The 26340-nt window shown below is 46.9% G+C and overlaps 1 protein-coding gene across 1 annotated transcript; it reads right to left on the reverse strand.

The window, feature by feature from the left end:
* Positions 1-26197, reverse strand: LOC135556462 (F-BAR domain only protein 1-like). The gene is given in 27 exon segments (XM_064989690.1): positions 1-115; positions 243-410; positions 952-1016; positions 1208-1404; positions 1541-1673; positions 2136-2291; positions 2398-2512; positions 2690-2804; positions 2937-3043; positions 3218-3964; positions 3967-4230; positions 4359-4486; positions 4707-4758; positions 7609-7665; positions 7792-7816; positions 8079-8257; positions 8648-8708; positions 9818-9842; positions 10111-10228; positions 10327-10423; positions 10623-10721; positions 11715-11819; positions 13401-13553; positions 13949-14090; positions 15007-15081; positions 16496-16587; positions 26171-26197. Coding segments are annotated over 27 exon segments (3531 nt in total). The 3' UTR covers positions 1-86.
* Positions 26198-26340: the final 143 nt, after the last annotated feature.

Genomic DNA, 26340 nt, shown 5'->3' on the forward strand with positions numbered 1-26340 from the left:
TCTGTCCTCTACCTCCTGGGGAAGGAGGTCAGTATGGCCCAGAGGGCTAAAAGTGCAATGTGTACTCCAGGAACTCCTATTGCTCCTCACAAGGAGCAGCCTGCCATGTACTTCCCTGCCAAGGAAACACAAACATGTGGTGAAACACATTATTTTAAAAATTCCATACAATCTTTTGTCAAATTCCAAGGCCCACACACTATCTTATTGGCCAGGCTTAGTAACATATGGTGTTACTGTACCTGTGGCAAATCTCTTCTTGACCAGGGACATACGGTAGTGACTGCCCACCAGCTCCACATCCATGCCCGACAGAGAGGCCCCGGAGCCCACAAACTGGACTGCCAGGCTGGGGGGAGGTCCACGAGGAACCTCCAGGCATTGCCAGCTGGCACACAGAGTACCAGAGCCTGGAACAACCAACAATTGACACATTCTTCAGTTCCCCTCCACTAACAGGAGCAAGTTAATAACACTGGCTTGTTATTTTAAAAGGCACTGGTCTTTTCCCACTAGCACTGACTGAGAAATACTTTGTTGAGGGAAAATCTACTTTGTACGATTGTGATCTCGTTTCACCTAGCCATCTTAAGATGAATGCACTAATTAGAAGTTGCTCTGGATAAGAGCGTCTGCTTAATGACTAAAATGTTTTAAAAAATGATAATCCCTGCCAATTCTCCCTTATATTATCACTGACCCATCTTCCAGTCAGGCTCAGCTTTCATATGCTAATCTTGATATTTAAGATGATACCTTCATAGAGGCTGCATATTAAAATAGAGAAGAGGGTGGCACTCAATGCAATTATGTAGTCAAGGGCCAGACTTGGAATAAAGAACTTTATACTGCATTTATATTTCCTTAACCATAATTTATATAGCTAGAATAGGACTGATATGTGGCCATTGAGTGAGATGGGTGTGGATGTACTGTAGACAGACAAGTAACCTTTGCTGTGGTTGGTGGGGGAGAGGTTGGGTAGTTTCCACAGTAGCTGTCGTTCCTCAGCATTCCTGGGAAGGCAGACAAAGGGTCAGTGGGGCCAACCCAGTTCCCACTCTTCTCTCTTTCTCCCCCTCTTTCCCAGTCTGTCCTCACCTTCTCCCTGACCTTCAGTCCAGTCCTTTCTCCTACTTTCACTATACCTCTATCCCTCCGCCCACCATACATCCCCCTTTCATTCCCTCCTCCCACCCTAACTCACCAGGAGGCTGGGGGCTGGCATTGCAGGTCTGTTGCGGTGTGGTCGAGGGGCAGCAGCACCTGCACAGCAGTGAGCTGGGTGGAGGGGGCGGTGGCCGGGCAGCAGTGGTAGTCCAGTGCTACACGGGTCACCGTGCCACTACGCTGGCACTCTGCTGACAGCAGGAGGGGAGCACGACCAGGGTCCTGGGACGACACCTGAGAGGAACAGAGTTGGGAGAGGTTGTTGATGCTGTCATTTGGAAGACAAGGGAAAATGTGTATCTTGAAGAATACTTTTGTGTAACTTCAGATGACAGAAGGTAAGAGAGTACCACTGTACTTCATCAGTCACCTGGTATTTGAGTAGGGCCACATTATAGTAGGAGGCCAGGGGGTTGAGCTCAGCCTCTCTCTGCAGGTAAAGGTTCAGTGCCTGCATGTTGAACCAGAAGTCCCTGGTGTCTGGGTCACTCTGAGAGGGGTCACTGTGGAGAATAACACAAACCGAAGAATGAGACATATCTTACCATTTCAGCAATCTGTAGACATCCGTGTTGTTTAGTAACAAAAACCAATGTGTGTGCATCTTCGGGGGAAAACAGACTGGGTTGGCTTCGAATCATAGGATTATTGACAACATGTAAACTATATTTCTCAAACACATTTGCATAATAAGCACTTTGTTACAGTTGTTAGTTAGTAAATTTTAGCTGTAATGTCAGATGTGGTTAAAGCAAAAACACCTCGAGAACCAGATAAACTATCTGAAACAAGCCACCTATGATTCCAAACTGTGTCTTGTCATTGTTGCTAGCTATCAGATCATTCAGAATCATAACACAGCCTTCTACCCTTGCGATGTGCTCGCATAATTTGTGTGACATTGTCACGCAACCTGTCTATATTTCATAACCTCACAACCAATCCCATAGCTTATATTAAGCTACCTGTAAAGCAGCTTCTGATTGGGCAGAAAGTGGTTCACCCGGGAGATGTTGACCAATCGAAAGCTGAGGACCGGGGCGTTTGGGTTAGCAGTGAAGATACGAGTGATTCCAGCAGGAAAAGACATGGTGAGATCTCCTGTGATCTTCACCAGACAGCTGGAGAAGAGAGAAGAGAAACATACACACACTTAGCTTTCAGCAGGCCTGTGTATAATAGGTAATAACACTGGACCTGGTGTACAGAGGGCTTATGTATGCTGACCGGTTGTGTTGTCCACCTTTGAAGTAAGCATTGATGTATTCTGTGATGGCTGCAGCCACAGGCCATAACTCTTGGGTGCTCAGGGAGATCGGGCTCGGTCCGCGAGACAGATGCACTGTGGGAAGAATAGCTATGTCTATGACAAGTTCAAGGCACAATGTCCTTATTCATAAGTGCTTTATGCTATTGAGTATCTTTAAAAAAAAACGGGTTTAAAAAGTGTTGTGTTCAGACTAACTGTGTATGGGCGCATGGTCTTGGTTCAGATGTGAGAGGGGTGAGGGCTGCCCACCTCTGGCAGGGCTGGGGGCGCGTGTCTGTGCCCCCCACTCACTGGGGCTGGAGGAGGAGGACGAGGTGAGGTCTGGGCTGGGTTCCGGCTGAGGAGACGAGCACACTGACCTGGACTGAAGACACACAGGAAAAAGTAAGCAGTTACAGTAAGTAGTTGTCTACAGGCTTATAGCTGTAAAATGCACAGATCTGGGAGACCAGACCAGAGCTTCTGTAGTCCGGTTGATTTTCCTGAAGACACTCACTCGCTCACAGCCACTCAGTCTGCCTGAGGACCTCTTGGCTCTGGCTGGTCTGGGAGGGGCTGCCACCAGCAGCTCTGCACTGTCCTGCCTGAAGCTTTGCTTCGAACCTAGAGGAACATTACCAATATTACAACCTGTAAGACAAGAGGAAGTTGTCTAAAAGACAGTGTGGGGTTTGGAATAGAGTCAAATATAGTTGTACATTTGGGAAAATATATTTAGAAAATCCAATCTCGTGCATAGACATCTGAGGCCAGTAGTGTAGTGTTCAACATTCATACCCTTGTGTGAGCCTATGTTGCAGGGCGGCTGTGATGTATTCAGGTCCAGGCAGTTCTGGTCTTTATCAGTAGAAAAGCACAGGTCCTCCTGTGGCCCAGAGTGCCGTGTGAGAGGCAGGCCGCTCCTGCGTGGCTCGCTTTCGCTGCGTGACTCACGGTGCTTCCTCCCTCCCTCCCGGACCACTCCACCCAGGGCCAGAGACCCAGCCGAGGTCCCCTCACTGAAGGGGTTGTGGACAGATTTCCAGTGCACCAGCTCCTTCTTAGGATGGGATAAGGGGAGGGAGTTTGAGTTGGGGGTCAGCCTACTACTGCTGACGATGTGGGTCAGGATTCCTGTCGCGGCAGCTAAGGCTGACTGGTGGGTGGGGCTGCCAATCATAGTGATGGCGAATGGGTCGTCAGGTGATTCTGGGGGCGGGGCACTACGGTCTCGTTTCCGGTCCCTGTCCTTGCGAGAGCAGGAGGAGGGGGTGGGAAGGGTTTTACTGTCACTGAGGGAGCTGGAGAACAGGTCGCCCTGTACCACTATCCCCCTTCCGTCTCTGGAGGGGCGCGGGCGTGGGGGGGCCCAGGCGTCAGGGGGGGGCAGGGTCTCCTGGGTGACGGTCCTCTCGAAGGCAGCCAGGAAGGGGTCTTCAGGAGGGATGTGTTTACAGCTCCACAGGGCCGGGTCCAGCTCTGGAGGGGCTAAGGACTGGGAGAAGGCCGGGAAGCAGAGGGCTAAGGGGTCCATGTCTGGAGGGGGCGGGAGGATCGTGGAGCAGCTGCCCAGATACTGGCAGGGTTGTCCTGGGGGTGGGGGCTACGTTCCGGGGAGGGGTCTCTAAAGACAGTGAGGAAGGGGTCTTCTGGCCTGCCCAGTCCTGCTGGTTCTTTATTCTGACTTGCCGATGGCCACGCTGCCCAACCAGCCGGCTCAGGGGAGGGGCCTAGGGGCTGATGGGAAGGTGAGTCCAGCCCTGAGTCTTCTACGTTCTCAGGAGAGGAGGAGTCAGAGGAGAAGGCAGCATCTGGAGGGAACAAGGGGAGACGATCATTCTACTACCTAAAACAGTATGTATCCCACATAAGATCAGGCCTTTTTACTGACTGGAAAAACTTCTGTCCCTGTCATCATAATACTTTAAACTGTATTTACATTCAGAAGCACCAAAGACACTCTCTGCTCTCTGTAGCTGATCTCTACCAGCAAAGCTTTTTGATTTGAAGGCCGACTCCAGAGGAGGTCCAAAGAGACTGTCCGAGCCTGACGCAGTAGAACTCAACCTAGAGTGGGTGAGAGACAGATGAAATGAAAAAGGGAAAGAGACCGAGAGGGAGATAATACGTCACCAGGAGCGAATAAAAAGCAAAGCCAGAGGTAATGTCAGGTGATGCAGTACTGTCATCAGATCTCCTGCTGGCTTCTTCTCCCACAGCATCTCTCCACCTCACAGCTATGTACGACAGAGAGGGGAGGACTGGAGTGTGACTGACATTCACTCACCTACTGGGATCTGGACTGGAGGTGGATCTGCATAGGCCATCCTGCTCTCCCTCTGCAAAAGACACATACACACACTTAGTGAAGTTTAATTTGGGACTGCTCCCCAATCAGGGAGAGATGTGATTAGCTAGAGTTCTGATGGAGGGCAGCCGTAAGAGAATACCCATTACCTTCCATAAAGATAAATACCAGCTATTAGCCTGGCTTCTCTAAGCAACATCAGCACAGCGCTTTACGCTATGGTTTTAATCAAGGCACTCATCATTAATCCAGTCTGCTCATTTCCCCCACAAATAGCCTCCTACTGTTGCATCACAGGCTGCTACTCCCTCACTAATAAACCATGTTCCAGACAGACCTGAGGGGTGACAAATAGACAGTGTCATTCAGCCAAGGTCAGCCACCTTGACGATTTATCACTGGACAGATACGCACTGTTAAGCTTATCCAGAAGCAACGCGGTAAATCACATTCACATCAGACTGGGAGTAACATTTCTATTTATTTTATTTAACTAGGCAAGTCAGTTAAGAACAAATTCTTATTTCCAATGACGGCCTACCCCGGCCAAACCCTCCCCTACCTCGGACTATGATGGGCCAATTGTGCGCCGCCCTATGAGACTCCCGATCACGGCCGGTTGTGATACAGCCTGGATTAAAGAGGCTGTATCACTAACATTAAAGGTGGAGTAATAGTATGCTATGCATGAATACCATATGAAACAAACAGTTATGACCTACCACTGATAGAATATAGGGAAATTATCAAGTACATGGTAAGGGGCAGACACAGTGGAGAGAGAGTGTACTACTGACGCTGCAGACACAGTGGAGAGAGAGAGTGTACTACTGACGCTGCAGACACAGTGGAGAGAGAGAGTGTACTACTGACGCTGCAGACACAGTGGAGAGAGAGTGTACTACTGACGCTGCAGAAACAGTGGAGAGAGAGTACTACTGACGCTGCAGACACAGTGGAGAGAGAGAGTGTACTACTGACGCTGCAGACACATTGGAGAGAGAGAGTACTACTGACGCTGCAGACACAGTGGAGAGAGAGTGTACTACTGACGCTGCAGAAACAGTGGAGAGAGAGTGTACTACTGACGCTGCAGACACAGTGGAGAGAGAGTGTACTACTGACGCTGCAGAAACAGTGGAGAGAGAGTGTACTACTGACGCTGCAGACACAGTGGAGAGAGAGTGTACTACTGACGCTGCAGAAACAGTGGAGAGAGAGTGTACTACTGACGCTGCAGAAACAGTGGAGAGAGAGTGTACTACTGACGCTGCAGAATCAGTGGAGAGAGAGTGTACTACTGACGCTGCAGAAACAGTGGAGAGAGAGTGTACTACTGACGCTGCAGACAGAGTGTACTACTGACGCTGCAGAAACAGTGGAGAGAGTGTACTACTGACGCTGCAGAAACAGTGGAGAGAGTGTACTACTGACGCTGCAGAAACAGTGGAGAGAGTGTACTACTGACGCTGCAGACAAAGTGTACTACTGACACTGCAGACACAGTGGAGAGAGTGTACTACTGACGCTGCAGACAGAGTGTACTACTGACACTGCAGACAGAGTGTACTACTGACACTGCAGACAGAGTGTACTACTGACACTGCAGACAGAGTGTACTACTGACACTGCAGACAGAGTGTACTACTGACACTGCAGACAGAGTGTACTACTGACACTGCAGAAACAGTGGAGAGAGTGTACTGCAGAAACAGTGGAGAGAGTGTACTACTGACACTGCAGACAGTGTACTACTGACACTGCAGAAACAGTGGAGAGAATGTACTACTGACGCTGCAGAAACAGTGGAGAGAGTGTACTACTGACGCTGCAGAAACAGTGGAGAGAGTGTACTACTGACGCTGCAGACACAGTGGAGAGAGAGTGTACTACTGACGCTGCAGACACAGTGGAGAGAGAGTGTACTACTGACGCTGCAGACACAGTGGAGAGAGAGTTTACTACTGACGCTGCAGACAGTGGAGAGAGTTTACTACTGACGCTGCAGAAACATTGGAGAGGGAGTGTACTACTGACGCTGCAGAAACAGTGGAGAGAGAGTGTACTACTGACGCTGCAGAAACAGTGGAGAGAGAGTGTACTACTGACGCTGCAGAAACAGTGGAGAGAGTGTACTACTGACGCTTTAGAAACAGTGGAGAGAGTGTACTACTGACACTGCAGACAGAGTGTACTACTGACAGAGTGTACTACTGACACTGCAGACAGAGTGTACTACTGACACTGCAGAAACAGTGGAGAGAGTGTACTACTGACACTGCAGACAGTGTACTACTGACACTGCAGAAACAGTGGAGAGAGTGTACTACTGACACTGCAGAAACAGTGGAGAGAATGTACTACTGACGCTGCAGAAACAGTGGAGAGAGTGTACTACTGACGCTGCAGAAACAGTGGAGAGAGTGTACTACTGACGCTGCAGACACAGTGGAGAGAGAGTGTACTACTGACACTGCAGAAACAGTGGAGAGAGTGTACTACTGACACTGCAGACAGTGTACTACTGACACTGCAGAAACAGTGGAGAGAGTGTACTACTGACACTGCAGAAACAGTGGAGAGAATGTACTACTGACGCTGCAGAAACAGTGGAGAGAGTGTACTACTGACGCTGCAGAAACAGTGGAGAGAGTGTACTACTGACGCTGCAGACACAGTGGAGAGAGTGTACTACTGACGCTGCAGACACAGTGGAGAGAGGGTGTACTACTGATGCTGCAGAAACAGTGGAGAGAGAGTGTACTACTGATGCTGCAGAAACAGTGGAGAGAGAGTTTACTACTGATGCTGCAGAAACAGTGGAGAGAGAGTTTACTACTGATGCTGCAGAAAGAGTGGAGAGAGAGTGCTAACTACTTACCCCTGTGGGTGGCGCCCTCTCCCTCCCCCTCTGAACGTCCTGTAGTACTGCTGTTTCCTGTGGAGAGGACAAGAGGAATCAGAGTACCACGCACACACACAGAGAAATGCGTAAAACATACAGACAGAGACAGACAGAAACCCAGCTATTTTTAACAAGAAGCCGGTTCTAAATGGAACTTACTGGAGAGATGACGTTTGATTGACACCTGGAAAGAGAAAGAGCAGAGTTGTTAATTACACTGTCTGGGGATATCTAAACAATGTAGAACGTTTACATCCTGCTGTTATTGCAACAACGTGGAGAGACAATATCAGGGAAAATAAACATGGCTTAATAAACAGAGGAGCATTTCTGAGCTTCCCTTTTCATAAATCTTAAGACTTGATACCACACCATGTGAAAATCCGCCACACATTTCATCCCTAGCCTCCCCTCTGGTCCTGTACCCTCTCCTTCCCCCGTCATACCCCTCTGTTGGGGGGCAGTGTGAGTGCCCCCACGGTGGCCTTCAGCTCCATCTCTGTAGCAGCAGAGTTGCTGCTGCTGCCCACCGGACGGATCTGGACGTGGAACTTCTTGGGCTCCTCGTCGTCAAAGTCAGAGTCGCTGGAGTAGAAGTTGTCCTCCTTGTCCTCCATCGAGCAGCGTGCGGACAGAGAGTCAAGGAAAAGTGACCTGACGGAGGGTGGACAGTGGACTGACTAAAATGGACAGGGAAGAGCCTTATGCCTTGGATATCTTTGGGAGTGTCAGGGTTTCCTTTGTCCAGCCTCATTCACTGATAATGGACTGGAGCTGGACTAGGGACAGAGAGAGCATTTCAGTCTATTTAAATGTCTCTCAGGGGGCAGGGAGACTTAATGTTCTACTCATCTCATAAGAGACCGTCTAGACTGCTTTATAAAGATAGAATACTCACAGTGGCAGGAAGCCTTGTTTTCATTATGAAGATAAAGAGGTCTGTCCAAGGGATTTTTTACTACAATACAGTAGAGACAGCCTCTTGTCTGATAGTCAGTGTTACTGCAAAGGATATCATTCTGATTGACGTCTGCTCGGATTACAAACCCCTCCTCATCCACCTCTAGGGGAGAGTTCTGTGTGCAGAATAGAGAATACCCATGTTGGACACAAACATAAATACTTTCTCCTAGTGTTTGATAAGCTTAAAGTGCCATAACAACCCTTCACCCTGTGATGTTGTCATCAGGAGATCACTTTAGGAGCAGTGTGAAAACTAGAACCTGCATAAATGGAGGAGCTCAGTTTGCTTCATGTGAGGAGTTTGAAATGATGTATACTTTTACCTTTGATACTTAAGTATATTTAAAACCAAATACTTTTACTCAAGTAGTATTTCACTGTATTTTTACTTGAGTCATTTTCTATTAAGGTATCTTTACTTTTACTCAAGTATGACAATTGGGGACTTTTTCCGCCACTGGTCAAAATAATAAAAATAGACAACCAAACACTGCCAGACACACCATTGTCACACATGATTACTCTCCCTTGCTCATACACACGCACAGACTGTACAGACACACACACACACACACACACACTGTACAGACACACACACACACACACACACACAGTAGACACAGACTGTACAGACACACACACAGTAGACACACACTGTACAGACACACTGTACACACACACTGTACAGACACACACACACTGTACACACACACACACACACACTGTACAGACACACAGTAGACACACACTGTACAGACACACTGTACAGACACACACACACACACACACTGTACACACACACTGTACAGACACACAACTGTACACACACACCACTGTACACACACAGTACAGACACACCACTGTACACACACAGTACAGACACACACAAACACAGACTGTACAGACACACCATTGTACACACACAGTACAGACACACACCACTGTACAGACACACACCACTGTACACACACAGTACAGACACACACAAACAGACTGTACAGACACAAACACACACACAGTACAGACACACACAAACGGACTGTACAGACACAAACACACAGACTGTACAGACACACACAGCATTGATGTGTGTGTACAATACGTTGGCGGTGGGGCACAGTGATATGCTGTTTTATTCACCACCAGGGAGGTACAACTGATAATGGAAGAACGGCCATTGATTTGATGGTTTTTGAGCCACTGTGAATTAGCATATACTCACTGGTGTCTCCGTCACAGCTGAATCCCTGCTAAAAGAAACAAAGATGAATTTGGCTAAGTGACAAGAAAGTATCACAGATGGAGCTGACAAAAGAAAGTGAGGGTAATTGGGATTTATCATCTGCGTGTGCGTGACGACATCGCTCCAGTAATTTCCATTTATCTCGGCTTCTTGGTAAAAATAGCTGGGTTTCTGTCTCGGTCTGTGTTGTAAGCACACATGTCTGTGTGTGTGTGTGTGTGTGTGTGTGTGTGTGTGTGTGTGTGTGTGTGTGTGTGTGCGCGCATGCTCACGTTGAGTCTGGCTCTTTGTCCCTCTTGCCCAGTCCAGGAATCCTGAAGGCTTTTCCTCGACTCTTCTTACTCCCCTCCGGTACTAAAGCTGTCATGTACTCTTCAAACCCCACCAGGGCTGCCACATTTAGGGACACACCATAGTGAGGACAAATCGGACACACGCTCACACATGCTGGGATCAAAGCATCTGTTTATGCTGTTTGTGTGGTGTACCTGGTTTGTCTTTGCCTGTGCCCTTCTGCTCTGCAAACCTCTGGATGAGGTTATCTATGCCGATGTTCTCCACGTTCTGTTTGAACTCCTCATGGACCTGAACAGAGGAGAGAGGGGCTCGTTGCAGTCAGAGAAGAGATAGAGGTTTGGACTGGAGAGTTTGTTGTGGATGTGTTTGGTGTGTGGAGTTTGACTGTGGTTCAGTTTTTGTGTAGAAGGAGACAACCCCTCAAAAAGGTCAGTTAAATCCCTCCAGACAGGCTCTGCTGGCCTGGGTCAGTGTCTGGGTGACCTACCTGTCCCACCTGGACGTGGGTGTCCTCTATGGAGTGGGAGTATCCTTTGATTAGCTGTTTCATCTGCCTCAGGTGTGCCTCCTCGATGTCCTGGAACTTCTGTACAGAGGACAGGAACACAACAGTGTTCAGACACCAAGATGGGTCCTAATTACAGCAAACTACCCCAAAGCACAACAAAATGCTCCTCAAACTACCCCAAAGCACAACAAAATGCTACTCAAAATACCCCAAAGCACAACAAAATGCTACTCAAAATACCCACAAAACACTGGCGCAAACTACCGCAAAGCACAACAAAATGCTACTCAAAATACCCACAAAACTGGCGCAAACTACCGGAAAGCACAACAAAATGCTACTCAAAATACCCACAAAACACTGGCGCAAACTACCGCAAAGCACAACAAAATGCTACTCAAAATACCCACAAAACACTGGCGCTAACTACTGCAAAGTGCAGTTAAGTGGTAAGAAATAAACCAAAAGAACCCAAAGTCAAAGACCGGAGGCAATTGTACAGGAAGAGAACCAGGTACAGACCAGAGGCAACTGTACAGGAAGAGAACCAGGTACAGACCAGAGGCAACTGTACAGGAAGAGAACCAGGTACAGACCAGAGGCAACTGTACAGGAAGAAAACCAGGTACAGACCAGAGGCAACTGTACAGGAAGAGAACCAGGTACAGACCAGAGCAGTGGAGTATAACAGAGGTCCCATCCAAGGTAATAACCAGGTACTAATCACAACACTGCATGTGGGCAAGAGTAATAGCTTGAAAGAACAGGTCATTTCACCCATCATGCTCTGGGCTGTAGTCTTCATGAAATCCCCCCGAGCTCTCTCCTCACTCATTATCAGGGACAGATCTCCCATTAGCTATTAACAGGTAATTGGTCACCAGGATTCCAGTCATCATTTAAACACCAAATATAGCACCGTTCATTGGATTTGTTGAGGGTTTCCTTGGAAACTGTGCAGGTAGCCATGGAGACGTGTTCATTGTGAACAAAAACGGTTTGTTAATTTAAGGGAACCCCAGGATTGAGTGTGTCTAAGTAACCCGCCCCAGGCCCAGTGGACCGACTGACCTGGGCTGATTCGCTCATCTTCTGCTCGAAGTCTCCTCCCACGCGGTTATACTTCTCTATACACACAGCAAACAACTCTGCAGATTTCTTAGACTTCATCTCCGCCTAGTGAGAGAGAGGGGAGGATTATAGACTTCCACCCGGTGAGAGAGAGGGGAGGATTATAGACTTCCTACCGGTGAGAGAGAGGGGAGGATTATAGACTTCCTCCCGGTGAGAGAGAGGGGAGGATTATAGACTTCCTCCCGGTGAGAGAGAGGGGAGGATTATAGACTTCCTCCCGGTGAGAGAGAGGGGACGATGATAGACTTCCTCCCGGTGAGAGAGAGGGGAGGATTATAGACTTCCTCCCGGTGAGAGAGAGGGGACGATGATAGACTTCCTCCCGGTGAGAGAGAGGGGACGATGATAGACTTCCTCCCGGTGAGAGAGAGGGGCCGATTATAGACTTCCTCCCGGTGAGAGAGAGGGGCCGATTATAGACTTCCTCCCGGTGAGAGAGAGGGGCCGATTATAGACTTCCTCCCGGTGAGAGAGGGGGGCCGATTATAGACTTCCTCCCGGTGAGAGAGGGGGGCCGATTATAGACTTCCTCCCGGTGAGAGAGGGGGCCGATTATAGACTTCCTCCTAGTGAGAGAGAGGGGCCGATTATAGACTTCCTCCTAGTGAGAGAGAGGGACGATTATAGACTTCCTCCTAGTGAGAGAGAGGGACGATTATAGACTTCCTCCTAGTGAGAGAGAGGGGACGATTATAGACTTCCTCCTAGTGAGAGAGAGGGGACGATTATAGACTTCCTCCTAGTGAGAGAGAGGGGACGATTATAGACTTCCTCCTAGTGAGAGAGAGGGGACGATTATAGACTTCCTCCTCGTGAGAGAGGGGACGATTATAGACTTCCTCCCAGTGAGAGAGGGGACGATTATAGACTTCCTCCCAGTGAGAGAAGGGACGATTATAGACTTCCTCCTAGTGAGAGAGAGGGGACGATTATAGACTTCCTCCTAGTGAGAGAGAGGGGACGATTATAGACTTCCTCCTAGTGAGAGAGAGTGGATGATTATAGACTTCCTCCTAGTGAGAGAGAGGGGATGATTATAGACTTCCTCCTAGTGAGAGAGAGGGGACAATTATAGACTTCCTCCTAGTGAGAGAGAGGGTGATTATAGACTTCCTCCTAGTGAGAGAGAGGATGATTATAGACTTCCTCCTAGTGAGAGAGAGGATGATTATAGACTTCCTCCTAGTGAGAGAGAGGGGACGATTATAGACTTCCTCCTAGTGAGAGAGAGGGTGATTATAGACTTCCTCCTAGTGAGAGAGAGGGGATGATTATAGACTTCCTCCTAGTGAGAGAGAGGATGATTATAGACTTCCTCCTAGTGAGAGAGAGGACGATTATAGACTTCCTCCTAGTGAGAGAGAGGACGATTATAGACTTCCTCCTAGTGAGAGAGGGGACGATTATAGACTTCCTCCAGCCATTACTGGAACCTTTATTCATCCTGGTGAGTCATCATTGTGAACAAATGATCTGCTATAATAATCACAACCTTGTTCAACTATCTTATACAGTGTACTTTCAGCAACTACTCATTAACGTAAGGCACCCTGTGCTCATATAACAGTTTATACAGCTATACTGTATTATACGGAATGTGTTCATTGATGCCTAATGACAGACCTTCTCCAGTTCTTTCTGGGGAGCTCCCTCTTTCCTCAGTCGGTCCAGCTCAATACACTTAGTGTGGTATCCCTCCCTGAACTTCTGGAGGTGACCACTCTGCACCTGGACGGCCTGAACAGCGTCCAGGGTCCCCACCTGCTCCTCCTTGGTCTGTGAGAAACACACCATGCACATATTATTAAAATGCACATTATATATTTAAGCCATAATGCCTGAGGGGGTGTGGTATAGGGCCAATATACCACAGCTAAGGGCAGTTCTTATGCACAACGCAATGTGGAGTGCCTGGACACAGCCCGTAGCCGTGGTATATTGGCCATATATCACAAACCCCAGAGGCGCCTTACTGCTATTACAAACTGGTTACCAACATAATTAGAGCAGAAGAAAATTTATGTTCTCTCATACCCGTTGTATACGGTCTGATATACCATGGCTTTCAGCCAATCAGCATTCAGGGCTCAAACCACCCAGTTTATAATATAGTGAATGATGTGGGGGATAGAGGGGTCGTGATCATAGAAAGATATGGTGAGAAGTGTTACCTTGCGGTGGACTTTGACCTGCTCGTCACCATACTTGTTGATGTCCCGGATGAGGTCATTCATCTTACGCATCAGCTCCAGGTGGCAGAGGGCCAGCTTGTCTGATGACACCCGGAACAAGTCCCACATAGGAGCAAACGTCCTGTGAGACAGAGCAATATGTCATCTACAGTACAAGGTCCTAACACCAACATCGTGGTTTTTTTTAATCTAATAATTGCATACATTAACAGATGCGATTTCATACATTTTGTTTAAACGGTAATATGACATTAAAGTTAAATCTTTATAGTGCATTTCTAGAGTTAAACAAACCACAGACCCCGGCCTGCTACGGCCCAGTAAACCACAGACCCCGGCCTGCTACGGCCCAGTAAACCACAGACCCCGGCCTGCTACGGCCCAGTAAACCACAGACCCCGGCCTGCTACGGCCCAGTAAACCACAGACCCCGGCCTGCTACGGCCCAGTAAACCACAGACCCCGGCCTGCTACGGCCCAGTAAACCACAGACCCCGGCCTGCTACGGCCCAGTAAACCACAGACCCCGGCCTGCTACGGCCCAGTAAACCACAGACCCCGGCCTGCTACGGCCCAGTAAACCACAGACCCCGGCCTGCTACGGCCCAGTAAACCACAGACCCCGGCCTGCTACGGCCCAGTAAACCACAGACCCCGGCCTGCTACGGCCCAGTAAACCACAGACCCCGGCCTACTACGGCCCAGTAAACCACAGACCCCGGCCTGCTACGGCCCAGTAAACCACAGACCCCGGCCTGCTACGGCCCAGTAAACCACAGACCCCGGCCTGCTACGGCCCAGTAAACCACAGACCCCGGCCTGCTACGACCCAGTAAACCACAGACCCCGGCCTGCTACGACCCAGTAAACCACAGACCCCGGCCTGCTACGGCCCAGTAAACCACAGACCCCGGCCAAGAGAATCAAACCATACAGACAAACTCCTGTAAATCCTCTAGGCACCCTGCCAGCATATGAAACAGTTGATTTCATTTTAAACTGAGATGTTGATGTCAAGAGTTTTCTAATATACTCACCCTAGTGGGCTTCCGTTGCTTGCCATTTTGGCCAGTTTGCTCATGGACTTGGAGTAGGTCTCCTCGATGGCAGCCCTGAGAACCACAGATAGATCGATATATTCCTGAAGAGCCCGTGGCTGGTAAGTAACAAACCAGGCAGAGTGATGGTCTATGCCGTCTCAGCCTTGGAAATCCTGCATCCAACTACAGATAAATCTGAACTCGTCCCCTTCCGGCTCACACAAAACAACTGCATATCTTACTAGCATATTGTCATATTATCATGTACAGAGCATCATAAAGCACAAACCTAAAGGCATAAACAACCAGGCAAAGGGAAAATAAATATTTAGCTTCAATACTCTGTAAATGTTGCCCTGACCCAAATGTAAATAATAAAATGGCCTCATTTCTGCAGGAGGAACATACAACTTTAATACCCATCTGTAGCACCCACGGAGAAGAAAGTAGATCAGTATATCTGGAGGGTAACAACCCCCTCTCACCCTGACAAGGAAAGAGCAATGTAATAAACAAACAAATCAGTGCAGTTTCACAGGCCTCCGGCAACAGACACAGCTCTTTATGGAGAACAAGTACACCTTGAAGAGGGGTAGCTAGGCCTACAAAGGGTTAGAATACATGACATTCAGCTTTTAGATACATAGAACATCCAGATTGGGAAAGAGCTCCTCTGCACTGAGCGTGGGGAATCAATCAGCTCAATGGGTTGGTTACTCGGTCTGTCATGAGGGAAATCTTCCCTGCAATGTCTTGTTTAATTTCCTGACTGACACTTTGTTCTCTCCAAGTAGATAACTGAATTTCCTCCCTTCTGTGGGGAATGTGCAGTGGTTCGGATCTTATGAACAAAAGTCAAGACTATGACATTGGCCTGACAGTGCAGGTTGTCGTCTTCCCCTCTGGGGAGAAAAGTCCTGTAAGGCCCAGGCTTAAATACTACAATGAGTGTTCAACTTCCAGCTAATTGACTCATTAACAGACTGAATAAAGACAGGCGACTTCTGGGAAAACAATCCAGGAGGATTATTCAGACTGACATGTTACCGGAGCTGAGTGCCCAGATAACAGGCAAAAACACAGCTACTGCAAGTGTGTGTGTATATTTGTCTAGTGAGACAGGGAGCTCCTTGTCTTGAGGGCCGTGTCTTGTATTGCAGGAGAGTGTGTGTGTGTCTCTCTTAACACTCCCATGTGCTGGCCTGAGTTCAAATGCAGCCCAGTTATGTGGATTAGGAGGCAGGGGAGACTGATGGAGCCGTTCCTCTGCACTAAGACATGACTATGAAAGGAAGCGACAAGGCCCTGTAGCCAGTATTGGAATCAGTCTTTTAAAAAGGCAAACTTCAAAACATTTATGAGCGTTTAGAAAAATGACTTTTTCAAATGGATGGATGAGTTGAAAAGCAAACTGATTAAGAAACATCACTCCCACGTTACTCATGTACCACCTCTCCAGAACATCCCAGCCCAAACAACACCTCACCTCTCACGGACAAACTCTGCCAGCTCCTTGGTAGCAATCTGGCCATGCTTCATGTTGTGGTACAACACGTCAAAACCTGCATTCTTCTCCCCCTGCAAAAAGCAGACAACACCTTGGTGAGCCACAGAATTAGATTGTACTGCATCTCTAAGGGATTTATAGATTCCTCAACATGAAAGATGTGACAAATAGCAGTTGATGGCAGACAAACCTACGACCTCAGGAAATAGATGTTTTTCTTATATAAATTCACTCAACACTTCTGTTACTTATTCATTGAGGACCCTTGGAGCATAGTAGCATTGAACACAAACAAAACAAATACTGTTTTCTTTCATCATGACCTTTAAAATATTGTGGATGTTTCTCTTGTTGTTAAGCAACCAGAACCAAGGTTGACACAGGGTTGGAGAAAACAGACATGCCTTTATCTCTCCAACAGAAGTATGCCTGGGAGCTGGTGATGACATAAACTCATGTTGTTTTCTTCCATGACCTTTAATACTGTGGCTGTCTTCTTGTTTCGCTCAGTGGGGAACCACAAGCAATCATGACACTGGTTTAAGGAAACAGAAATACATTTTTCATAGACAGGCCGACTGCAAGCCGAGTTGTTCTTCAGAAAGTCATTTTCATTGGCCAAAGTAGTCTTTCCACAGGGTCCATGCAAAATTCAGATCTATTGTTCTATAGCATTAAATCAGAATTTGCATTGACCCAAAGTGTGCAGAAGCTTTCTCCTTTTGTCTTCCTGCACCTTAGCAGCCTTGTGCAGATGTCATCAAGACTGGCACAGGGAAGGCAATGTGAACTAGAAGGTTAAATCAGGATACAGACAATACCAAAAAATAAAATACTACAAAAAAAAAAGTTATAACATAACAGCAGAGTTAACAGAGGCAGCGTTAAAAATAGCCTGTTCCTTGAAGCCCCCACTTTGATGTCAACAGCGGGGCCGTTGTGTAGGCTGTCCTGACAGGCAGGCGGCTGCACCTCAACACTAGAAATACCCTGCTAGAGAGGGACACCCTTTTAGTAGCAGGGGAATGGCTGGAATGCCAAGGTTCCCAGAGAGAAGCTAGGAGTAGGCCAACACCACAGTTACAGACGCCACAGTTACAGACGCCACAGTTACAGACGCCACAGTTACACCACAACACCACAATACCACAATTACAGACACCACAACACCACAGTTACAGACGCCACAGTTACACCACAGTTACAGACACCACAGTTACAGACGCCACAGTTACAGACGCCACAGTTACACCACAACACCACAATTACAGACACCACAACACCACAATTACAGACACCACAACACCACAACACCACAGTTACAGACACCACAATTACACCACAGTTAGACACCACAGTCACGTCAGACACCACAGTTACACCACAACACCACAGTTAGACACCACAGTTACACCACAGTTACACCACAGTTACAGACACCACAGTTACAGACACCACAGTTACAGACACCACAGTTACACCACAGTTACAGACACCACAGTCACACCACAGTTACAGACACCACAGTCACACCACAGTTACAGACACCACAACACCACAGTTACAGACACCACAGTTACAGACACCACAACACCACAGTTACAGACACCACAGTTAGACACCACAGTTAGACACCACAGTCACAGACACCACAGTCACAGACACCACAGTTACACCACAGTTACAGACACCACAGTTACAGACACCACAACACCACAGTTACAGACACCACAGTTAGACACCACAGTCACAGACACCACAGTTACACCACAACGCCACAGTTACAGACACCACAGTCACAGACACCACAGTTAGACACCACAGTTAGACACCACAGTTAGACACCACAGTTACAGACACCACAGTCACATCAGACACCACAGTCACATCAGACACCACAGTCACATCAGACACCACAGTTACACCACAACACCACAGTTACAGACACCACAACACCACAGTTACAGACACCACAGTTACACCACAACACCACAGTTACAGACACCACAACACCACAGTTACAGACACCACAGTTACACCACAACGCCACAGTTACAGACACCACAGTCACGTCAGACACCACAGTTACACCACAACACCACAGTTACAGACACCACAACACCACAGTTACAGACACCACAGTTACACCACAGTTACACCACAACACCACAGTTACACCACATTCACAGACACCACAGTTACAGACACCACAGTTACAGACACCATAGTTATACCACAACACCACAGTTAGACACCACAGTTACACCACAACACCACAGTTACAGACACCACAACACCAGTTACAGACACCACAGTTACAGACACCACAGTTACAGACACCAGTCACAGACACCACAACACCACAGTTACAGACACCACAACACCACAGTTACAGACACCACAGTTACACCACAGTTACAGACACCACAGTTGCACCACAGTTACAGACACCACAGTTGCACCACAGTTACAGACACACACAATCGTTGCTTTGAGACGTCGGTCTACTCAGGCAGGAGAGTGGTGATGGGCTGATTGGCTGATGGCCTCAGTAGGGGTCAAAGGATTTGGATTCAAATCCAGGGTTAAAATTAAGGCGGTACAGTCTGGTACACCGTCCCAGAAAAATAAATAGTGGAGGTACACGGTACCAGTAAAATATGAGCCTATGACAATAATACAAAATGTCAAGAAAACGGCGGGCTATTTCACTAGTATTTATCATTACCATGTCAGAGGCATGAAAACAGGTGGTATGACTCCAAAATGTGATGTGGTTTGGAATTTGAAATTATTTATACTTTTACTTTTGATACTTAAGTATATTTTAGCAATTATATTTACTTTTAATACCAAAGTATATTTACAACCAAATACTTTTAGACTTTTACTCAAGTAGTATTTTACTGTTACTTGAGTAACCTATTAAGGTATCGGGTACTTTTTCCACCACTGCATGCAGTACACTAGTTAATGCAGAGATTTTAATTCACATGTGATTCTCCAATACCTTTCCTTCTCAATGGAAGTGAAATTATGCCATAGTCTTTGTCCATCCCTCTCTCCCTTCTGCACCCAGAGGAAGGTGACCTGCCCTGCTCAGCCCTAAACACAATGCAGGTATATAGTTCCCTTCACTATGCTAACCTCTCTGACTAGGTGCTGTATCCCCAGTGTGAATGCCACACACAATCTAAAACATAGCCTACAGTATTATCATATAAGGCATTGGTGATCATTAAAACATATTAGCAAATAGCCAAATTAAAAGTTGAAAACAAAGCAACAATGATATTCAATCACCAGGTCCCAAGCAGTCATCCATGCAGTGAATGTAAGGATGAGTGACAGGTGATTTTCAGAAAAGGAACCCCAAACAAACAATACATAAAGCTACTACTGTTCAAGTCAGTCCAACTGCCAAATAACTTCTCTGTGAAAGGAGCTAAAGACACACCAAGGCCTTAGTCAGCTAGACAATAAAGGCTTATTTCACAAAAACACAATAGCCTAAAGACTCAGGCCTAATTCCCATTTCTGGTCTCAATCAAAGCTGATAACTATGGACACATTTGTGCTTTAGAAATTAGTATGAACATTATTTTATCAGCTAATGAAATCAAGAGGTACATTTAATATGGTGTCTAGGCTTTATGAACAACTATAATGCCGTTGTTTCCTGAAAGGGACTCCCTAAAACTATAATGCCGTTGTTTCCTGAAAGGGACTCCCTAAAAACACAATACAAGTGACTTTTTGAAGCAGGTTAGGAGAGCATTTTTGCTAACCCTAACCCTTTTTCTAACCTTAACCTAATTATCCTAACCAGCTGTTAATTCTCCCACCCTGGTACGACAAAGTCGTAGCTGTATCGAAGTGGCATGTTCCTCAGGTAACAGACACAGTGGGCGAGAAGTATGACAGCTTTTTCATTAATGTGACAGACGTGTTTGTTTGTGTATGTATGTTTCGAGGTGTGTCAGTATCGCACCCTAAAAGAAAGTATAATTCAAAAAATCCTAAGAGTTAAATCCATGACTAGAATGATGAATTATAGCTAAACCCATCATGTTCCATCTGAGATCATTCATCACACAGACCTGTTTCATATTCCACACCATGACCAGCAGTCATTGACAGTTATTTTTCAGTCTGATTTATGCAGCTCCCCTAAGAAAGTTTTGCTCATGCAAGAGAGAGCTCATTACAATGACAATGTGATCTGTGGGAGAGGAGCGACAGAGGGTCTGTGTGCAGGCACCCAGACAACTCAACTTTCTCACCATGGCTGAGATTCATTAGTACTCCATGCAACACAGAGCAGCATCGTCTGTCAGTCCAGTCAGGTAATGCCCAGGTTCATGTTTTACAGGTATTAGCTACAGTCGTTGTTTAACACATCACCGGACCCATCTGTTTCTCCTGAGGAGCAGGGTGCCCCTTGGGAGGTTTGGGTTGGGGGAGGGGGTCTGCTCACTCACTCCTTCCAGAACACCCTAAACTCTCACCCAGCGAGCGGCTCCCCCTCTCCCCCTCCCTCCCCCTGCAGTTAACCAATCAAGACTTGCTGCCCCATTTCATCTTTGTACTGTGCAGCGCAGCCAGCTAACGACTCTCACTTGATTCAAATTAGAAGTATCCCTGGCTTTCCCCCTCAGGCATGAACAAAAATAATTACTGTACAAACGAGGCCTGGGATGCTCCTTTAAACGGTGTGCTGGAAGGCAGGCCTCATTGGGAACTGGCGTGGTTAAATAAAGAAGCCGTGTCTGGATCCCCCTGCTAGAGCATGTCCGGCTTAATTAGGTAAGTGTGGTTACCTCCTTGGCCAGTTACAAGAGTTGTGGTTGAACACCAGTGTATCGCTGCACTATGGGCAGCAGGTTCTGTGGCCAGAGTAGCAGCGAGTAGCAGTGTCTTAGTGAGGGGATCCGGTGTCGGTGGACATTCTTGTGCTGTGATGCAGGGGGGGGCACATGTGAAACCTGGCACACAGTAACAGAACAGAAAGTCTGTCCCGCTCTCACTGGTCAGCAGAATAAACAACCTTGCCTTCCAATCCATTGATCAACAACTCCATCAGGCCTGGCTAGTGAAGGACATTTCAAATCAACTGTATTTATAAAGCCCTTTTTACGTCAGCCGATGTCAAAGTGCATACATTTCCTACCCCATTTTCAGAGTTGTATATAATATATGTAGTATGACATGACATAGTAGGCCTATATGGTATGACAATGATAACATAGTTGGATAGACCCAGGTTAGTATCCGTGGAAAGAGACCGTCTAGCTGACTCATTGAGGTTTTGTGCTTACGGGCAATCCCACGGAAGAGTGTCAGCAGCACCCCTAGTATCTCAGCACACCACTTCCGCATCTAAAGGACTGCCTCACTGAGTCCCCAAAACAACCCATCACCTACACTAGTTGATACCTGGTCCATAGCGCCTGGGAGAGACCAGCAGTATCCCTGTGTAGAACTACTCTGGACATCACTTCATGCTGAGATCAGATCACAGCACCGATCCCTGTCGCCATACTGATTAATGGCTTCAGTGCCCCATTGGGCCGCAGGTGAGGGAATGGAGCCCAGCGGTACATGTGAGATCCTGAGTGTAGGACTGACCCATGACGGAGACTGAGCACAATGCACACACACCCAAACACACCGTAGTCCACACTCATGCTTCTATTACCATCACCAGAACACTTGCATCTGGCCTCAGGAACCTGAAGGCAAATTCCCTGAAATGTCTCTATGTAGCGGTACAGTAATCCACTATCCTGCTGCCATTCATCTAATTTAGCAGAGCAAAGAACAGTTCCAGATAGATAGAGAGACCTCTGGTAACATTCCTGCCCATCCGTCTCAGCCACTGGGTTTACATTCGTCCGCTCCGGACCTTAGAGCCCAGTGAGTCCCAGAGACACAGTCAGGCACAAATTGACGAGGGAAGAGCAGAAGCAACACTGGGTTCATTCTGCTGATTGGTTGGGTATAATTCACCTAGGAGAGCAGGGCCCATTTCCTGGAACAGACAGACAGTGTGCCTTGATGAGGCCTAGCAGAGAACTATATAAAACGATATGGATGATTCAGCCAACACACAGTCCTGCTAGAATTCCTAATGGTAGTGCATTAGTGGGTCTAGACTCTAGAGCAATGGACTGAATGGACCGTTCTTCGGTAAAAAGGAGAAATTAAAACATTCATGGTGTTCAATGCGAGAGCACCCATTCAGCAATTTCAAAGGGGAATTGGATATCAGGGGTATTAACATGTCTATATCCCACTGGGGCCACCCATATGTAAAAGTAGTGGCCCCAGCCGACTTGTAAGTCGCTTTGGACAAAAGCGTCTGCTAAATGGGATATATTATTATATATTATATTGGGATCAGTGGAGATTTTAGCATGTAAATCTTGGTGGGGCAAGATGGCATGCATTTTTGTAATGCATGCCAGCAAAGAAATTACACAACACAAACAATACATAAAACGGTGGCCAAACTGTTGGGCCTACATAAAGTTGTCCCAACAGCAGAGCTTTCTTTTCAGCACCATGGAGTGAATCCTAACCACCGATACACGTGGCCATCAATGGAGCCTTGTCCGGCAACGGAACAGTTCATTCAGCCTCATTTACTGCCTTAAAAAAATAATAATAGCTAAAATGGCTGACTTGCTTAAACAAAATGTGGTTTCTACTGACAATTGAGATATACAAACTATGGCATAAGGGACCGATGAGCGGATAACAGGCAATCTGTAATCTCGATTAAGACAATGAGAGAGCGAAGATGAATGTAGTCAATATAATGATTTGTTCAGCACTTTTGAAATGTACAGCGACAGAATTCCAAACATAGGCCGTTCTTACAGTATTCTCCCTGTTCACCAAGTCAGAACCGTAGGATAAATAAGGGGGCAAATAAGCAGACAATAAAAGCTCTTACAAATGTCATCATCATCAAATATTGTCTAAAACAGGCTATAGGCTACATGTGCACCACCAAGTCAGAACAGTAGGCTACGTTATGAGGGAGAAAGGGACCAAATTATTAGGGTGAGGCACATGGGCTACAAACAGCTTACTACACAGCATACACTTATGTATACTGTAGCTAAGAAAGTAATCCTATCTCCCTGGCATATTACATAATTTATGCAGCAGTATACAACACATTTTTGGACTCAGTTATGCTGTGCTCACTTGAACAGGAAGGTGTTATTGCGGACCTTCTTGGGGAATTCTGGAAAAAAAACAAGGTTGAATCATGACGTCACTGATCTTCAAGGCGGGGCTCTAGAAAGAGGCCAGAGTTCCCGACTTGGAATTCCAAGTTGGATGACCGTTCAAAATGTATTTTTCCCCAGTCGGAACTCGCTCGCCTCGCCCCCCAGTGAGCCACGGATTCCAAACCACTCATTGTTGAATATGCAATTTCCAACTTGTGTAATGTTGTCCAATGGCGATGAGCACCGATACATTTTATCTACAATTTCTCCTCGTATGACAAGAATTTGCCAGTAGATTGTCCACGTGATTCATGACTGCTTGTCTAGAGGAAAGCTACGATTTTGAAAGTATGATGTTGACATGATCCGTCCAATCAACGCTACGGTAGATATGTGATTTGACATAATTTTATCTGTGGCCAATGACCTGGAGCTTTCTTGGATGGGCACTTCTAATGTAAATCTATGGCAGCACCCAAGGGGCTTGAACTTACAAGCTCTCCCTGTAGATTTTGCGGTGATGTAGTGTCCCCATGAGTGACAGAACACTGAGCCAATCACAGCGCAACTAGAGAAGATTCCTAACCCCTGCGCTCTGTATTTTCCTCTGGCTGCCCCTCCACCACAGAAAGCACTGAGCTAGGCTGAAATTTCGGAGCTGACTTACTCAAGAAAGCAAAGAGACCATGTTTGTACGCGGCTTTATTAACTCAAATGTTGTTGTTTTTTTTACATAGTTTGCAAACTGATATGTGACACGTATTAATGCCAAACAGGTGGGGCTCAAAACAGGTGCCCTGAATGACGGGTCGCCACTGGTTGGGATGAAAACACTGAACGGAGCATTACACCCAAACTGTACTCACCCTTCTTTCATCTGAAAGGAAGGAGTCATTCTACTCCCAAGGACTTGGAGTGAGGACTTCATTAAGAATGCACCTAATCATAACAGATGGCAATTCCTCATCCTTCCCTCTGTTGACTAATTAAGACTAGGAAGAGAAGCCAACATCATTATGTAGATGGAAAATATGGAAGTCACACAGTGCCGCCTGTAGACACAGAATGGTGTTAGACTATCAGAGAGAGTTGCATCCCTCCTGGTTTGAGTTGGAGGGAAGCACCTTTGACCAACCTTTGTTCCACACAATGGAGGTCTCCGCTCCCCTCCATAGGCATGGAGGCCCTGCTGCCTGCAGCCACACAAAGGCAGCCAGGATCACATGACTTGCTGCTGGTCAGCCAGCAGGCAGGCAGAGCAGACAAGACAATCCGGCACACTCTGCTCCTCACAACAACACACTCAACACTGCCTCCGTCACAGTCAGTAACACAACAACTCCACAAAATGAGGACAGAGGGGATCCACCACAGAGAGAGGCTTCATGTACATAGACAAACAAGCACATACTTTCATAATCAGATATCCCTCAACAACGAAACAATACAAACAACTTTAGAGTCTCAAAATGTTGTGACCTATAAAAACCTTTGAATTCCATAAAGGATAGGAATCTAATTTCCTCGAATTTAATTCAAATGGATGGCTGGTATAGTTTCCTCTTTGACTCAATTGTTACTTTTACTTTTTGCCACAGCGTCCTTCCCAAAATATCCTTCCCCTTTCATGGTGAGGGGACAGTGGTCGTGTACTAGAACTAGGACACACCTGAAATAGCTCAGCCAGGTGTTCAGAGGAAAGCAGTACACAGGCATAGTCCCCCTAGGAGCAGCTGACTAATGTATTTTCCGGTCTCTCCTATCAGACTAGTGGGGCTACAGTCAGGGTTACATTGCTGTCATGCTTATTATGTACCGTTATTGCACAGGTTATAGGACTGCTAGAACATATTGATGTGGTTCCTGTTGGTCCCTTATCCAGGCATTGTAAAGATGTGATCTGTGTTCATCTGTGTGTCAGGAATGAACCCTGTGCCCCTACTCCCACCATCACCAAGGAGACAAGTCAGCCTCCGCTCTCTGATTCAGATAGATTACTCAGGAGACAGATTGGTAGAATGCAACATGATGTGCTGTATGGTGGTGGTTCAGTATCATTCACAGAATATTAACTCTGAAAGTAAGGCATCATGACTCATGTGTGAATCAGGGAACGGACAGAATTGGCCAGTCAACCTACATGCATTGGTGTCCTTCATCTACAGAAGAGTTGTACAGCATTATCTGAAGGATAGGCCCATGATTTCTACTGTCAGTGTCACATACAGTCTGTGAGTGTTTGGGTTTTTACTAGCTTCTGCATAGAAATGAGCAGTAAAAGGGTCTAGAGTGTTCATGTATAATGGCCCCCAAAACAAATCGTCATAATGCAATCTGACTGTCAGTTTTCACCTCTCCATGTTGAGCTGCCAATGATCCTCATAGAACATAATGGTACATCAAATAGACTCACCCAGAAGTTGTTTTTAAAGAATGCCATCTTCACTCAGAGTTTTATAGGGATCTGCAATAAAGTGAGAGAAGAAAAAATTGTTACAGATGGGCCAGAAACAGAAACTAGCCCCCTGCTCTCCCCTATCAGTGACCAGAGTCAGCCAGTGGCACTGAACCAACATTCACACC

This window comes from Oncorhynchus masou, chromosome 15 (genome assembly GCF_036934945.1).
Source record: "Oncorhynchus masou masou isolate Uvic2021 chromosome 15, UVic_Omas_1.1, whole genome shotgun sequence".
Lineage (NCBI taxonomy): Eukaryota > Metazoa > Chordata > Actinopteri > Salmoniformes > Salmonidae > Oncorhynchus > Oncorhynchus masou.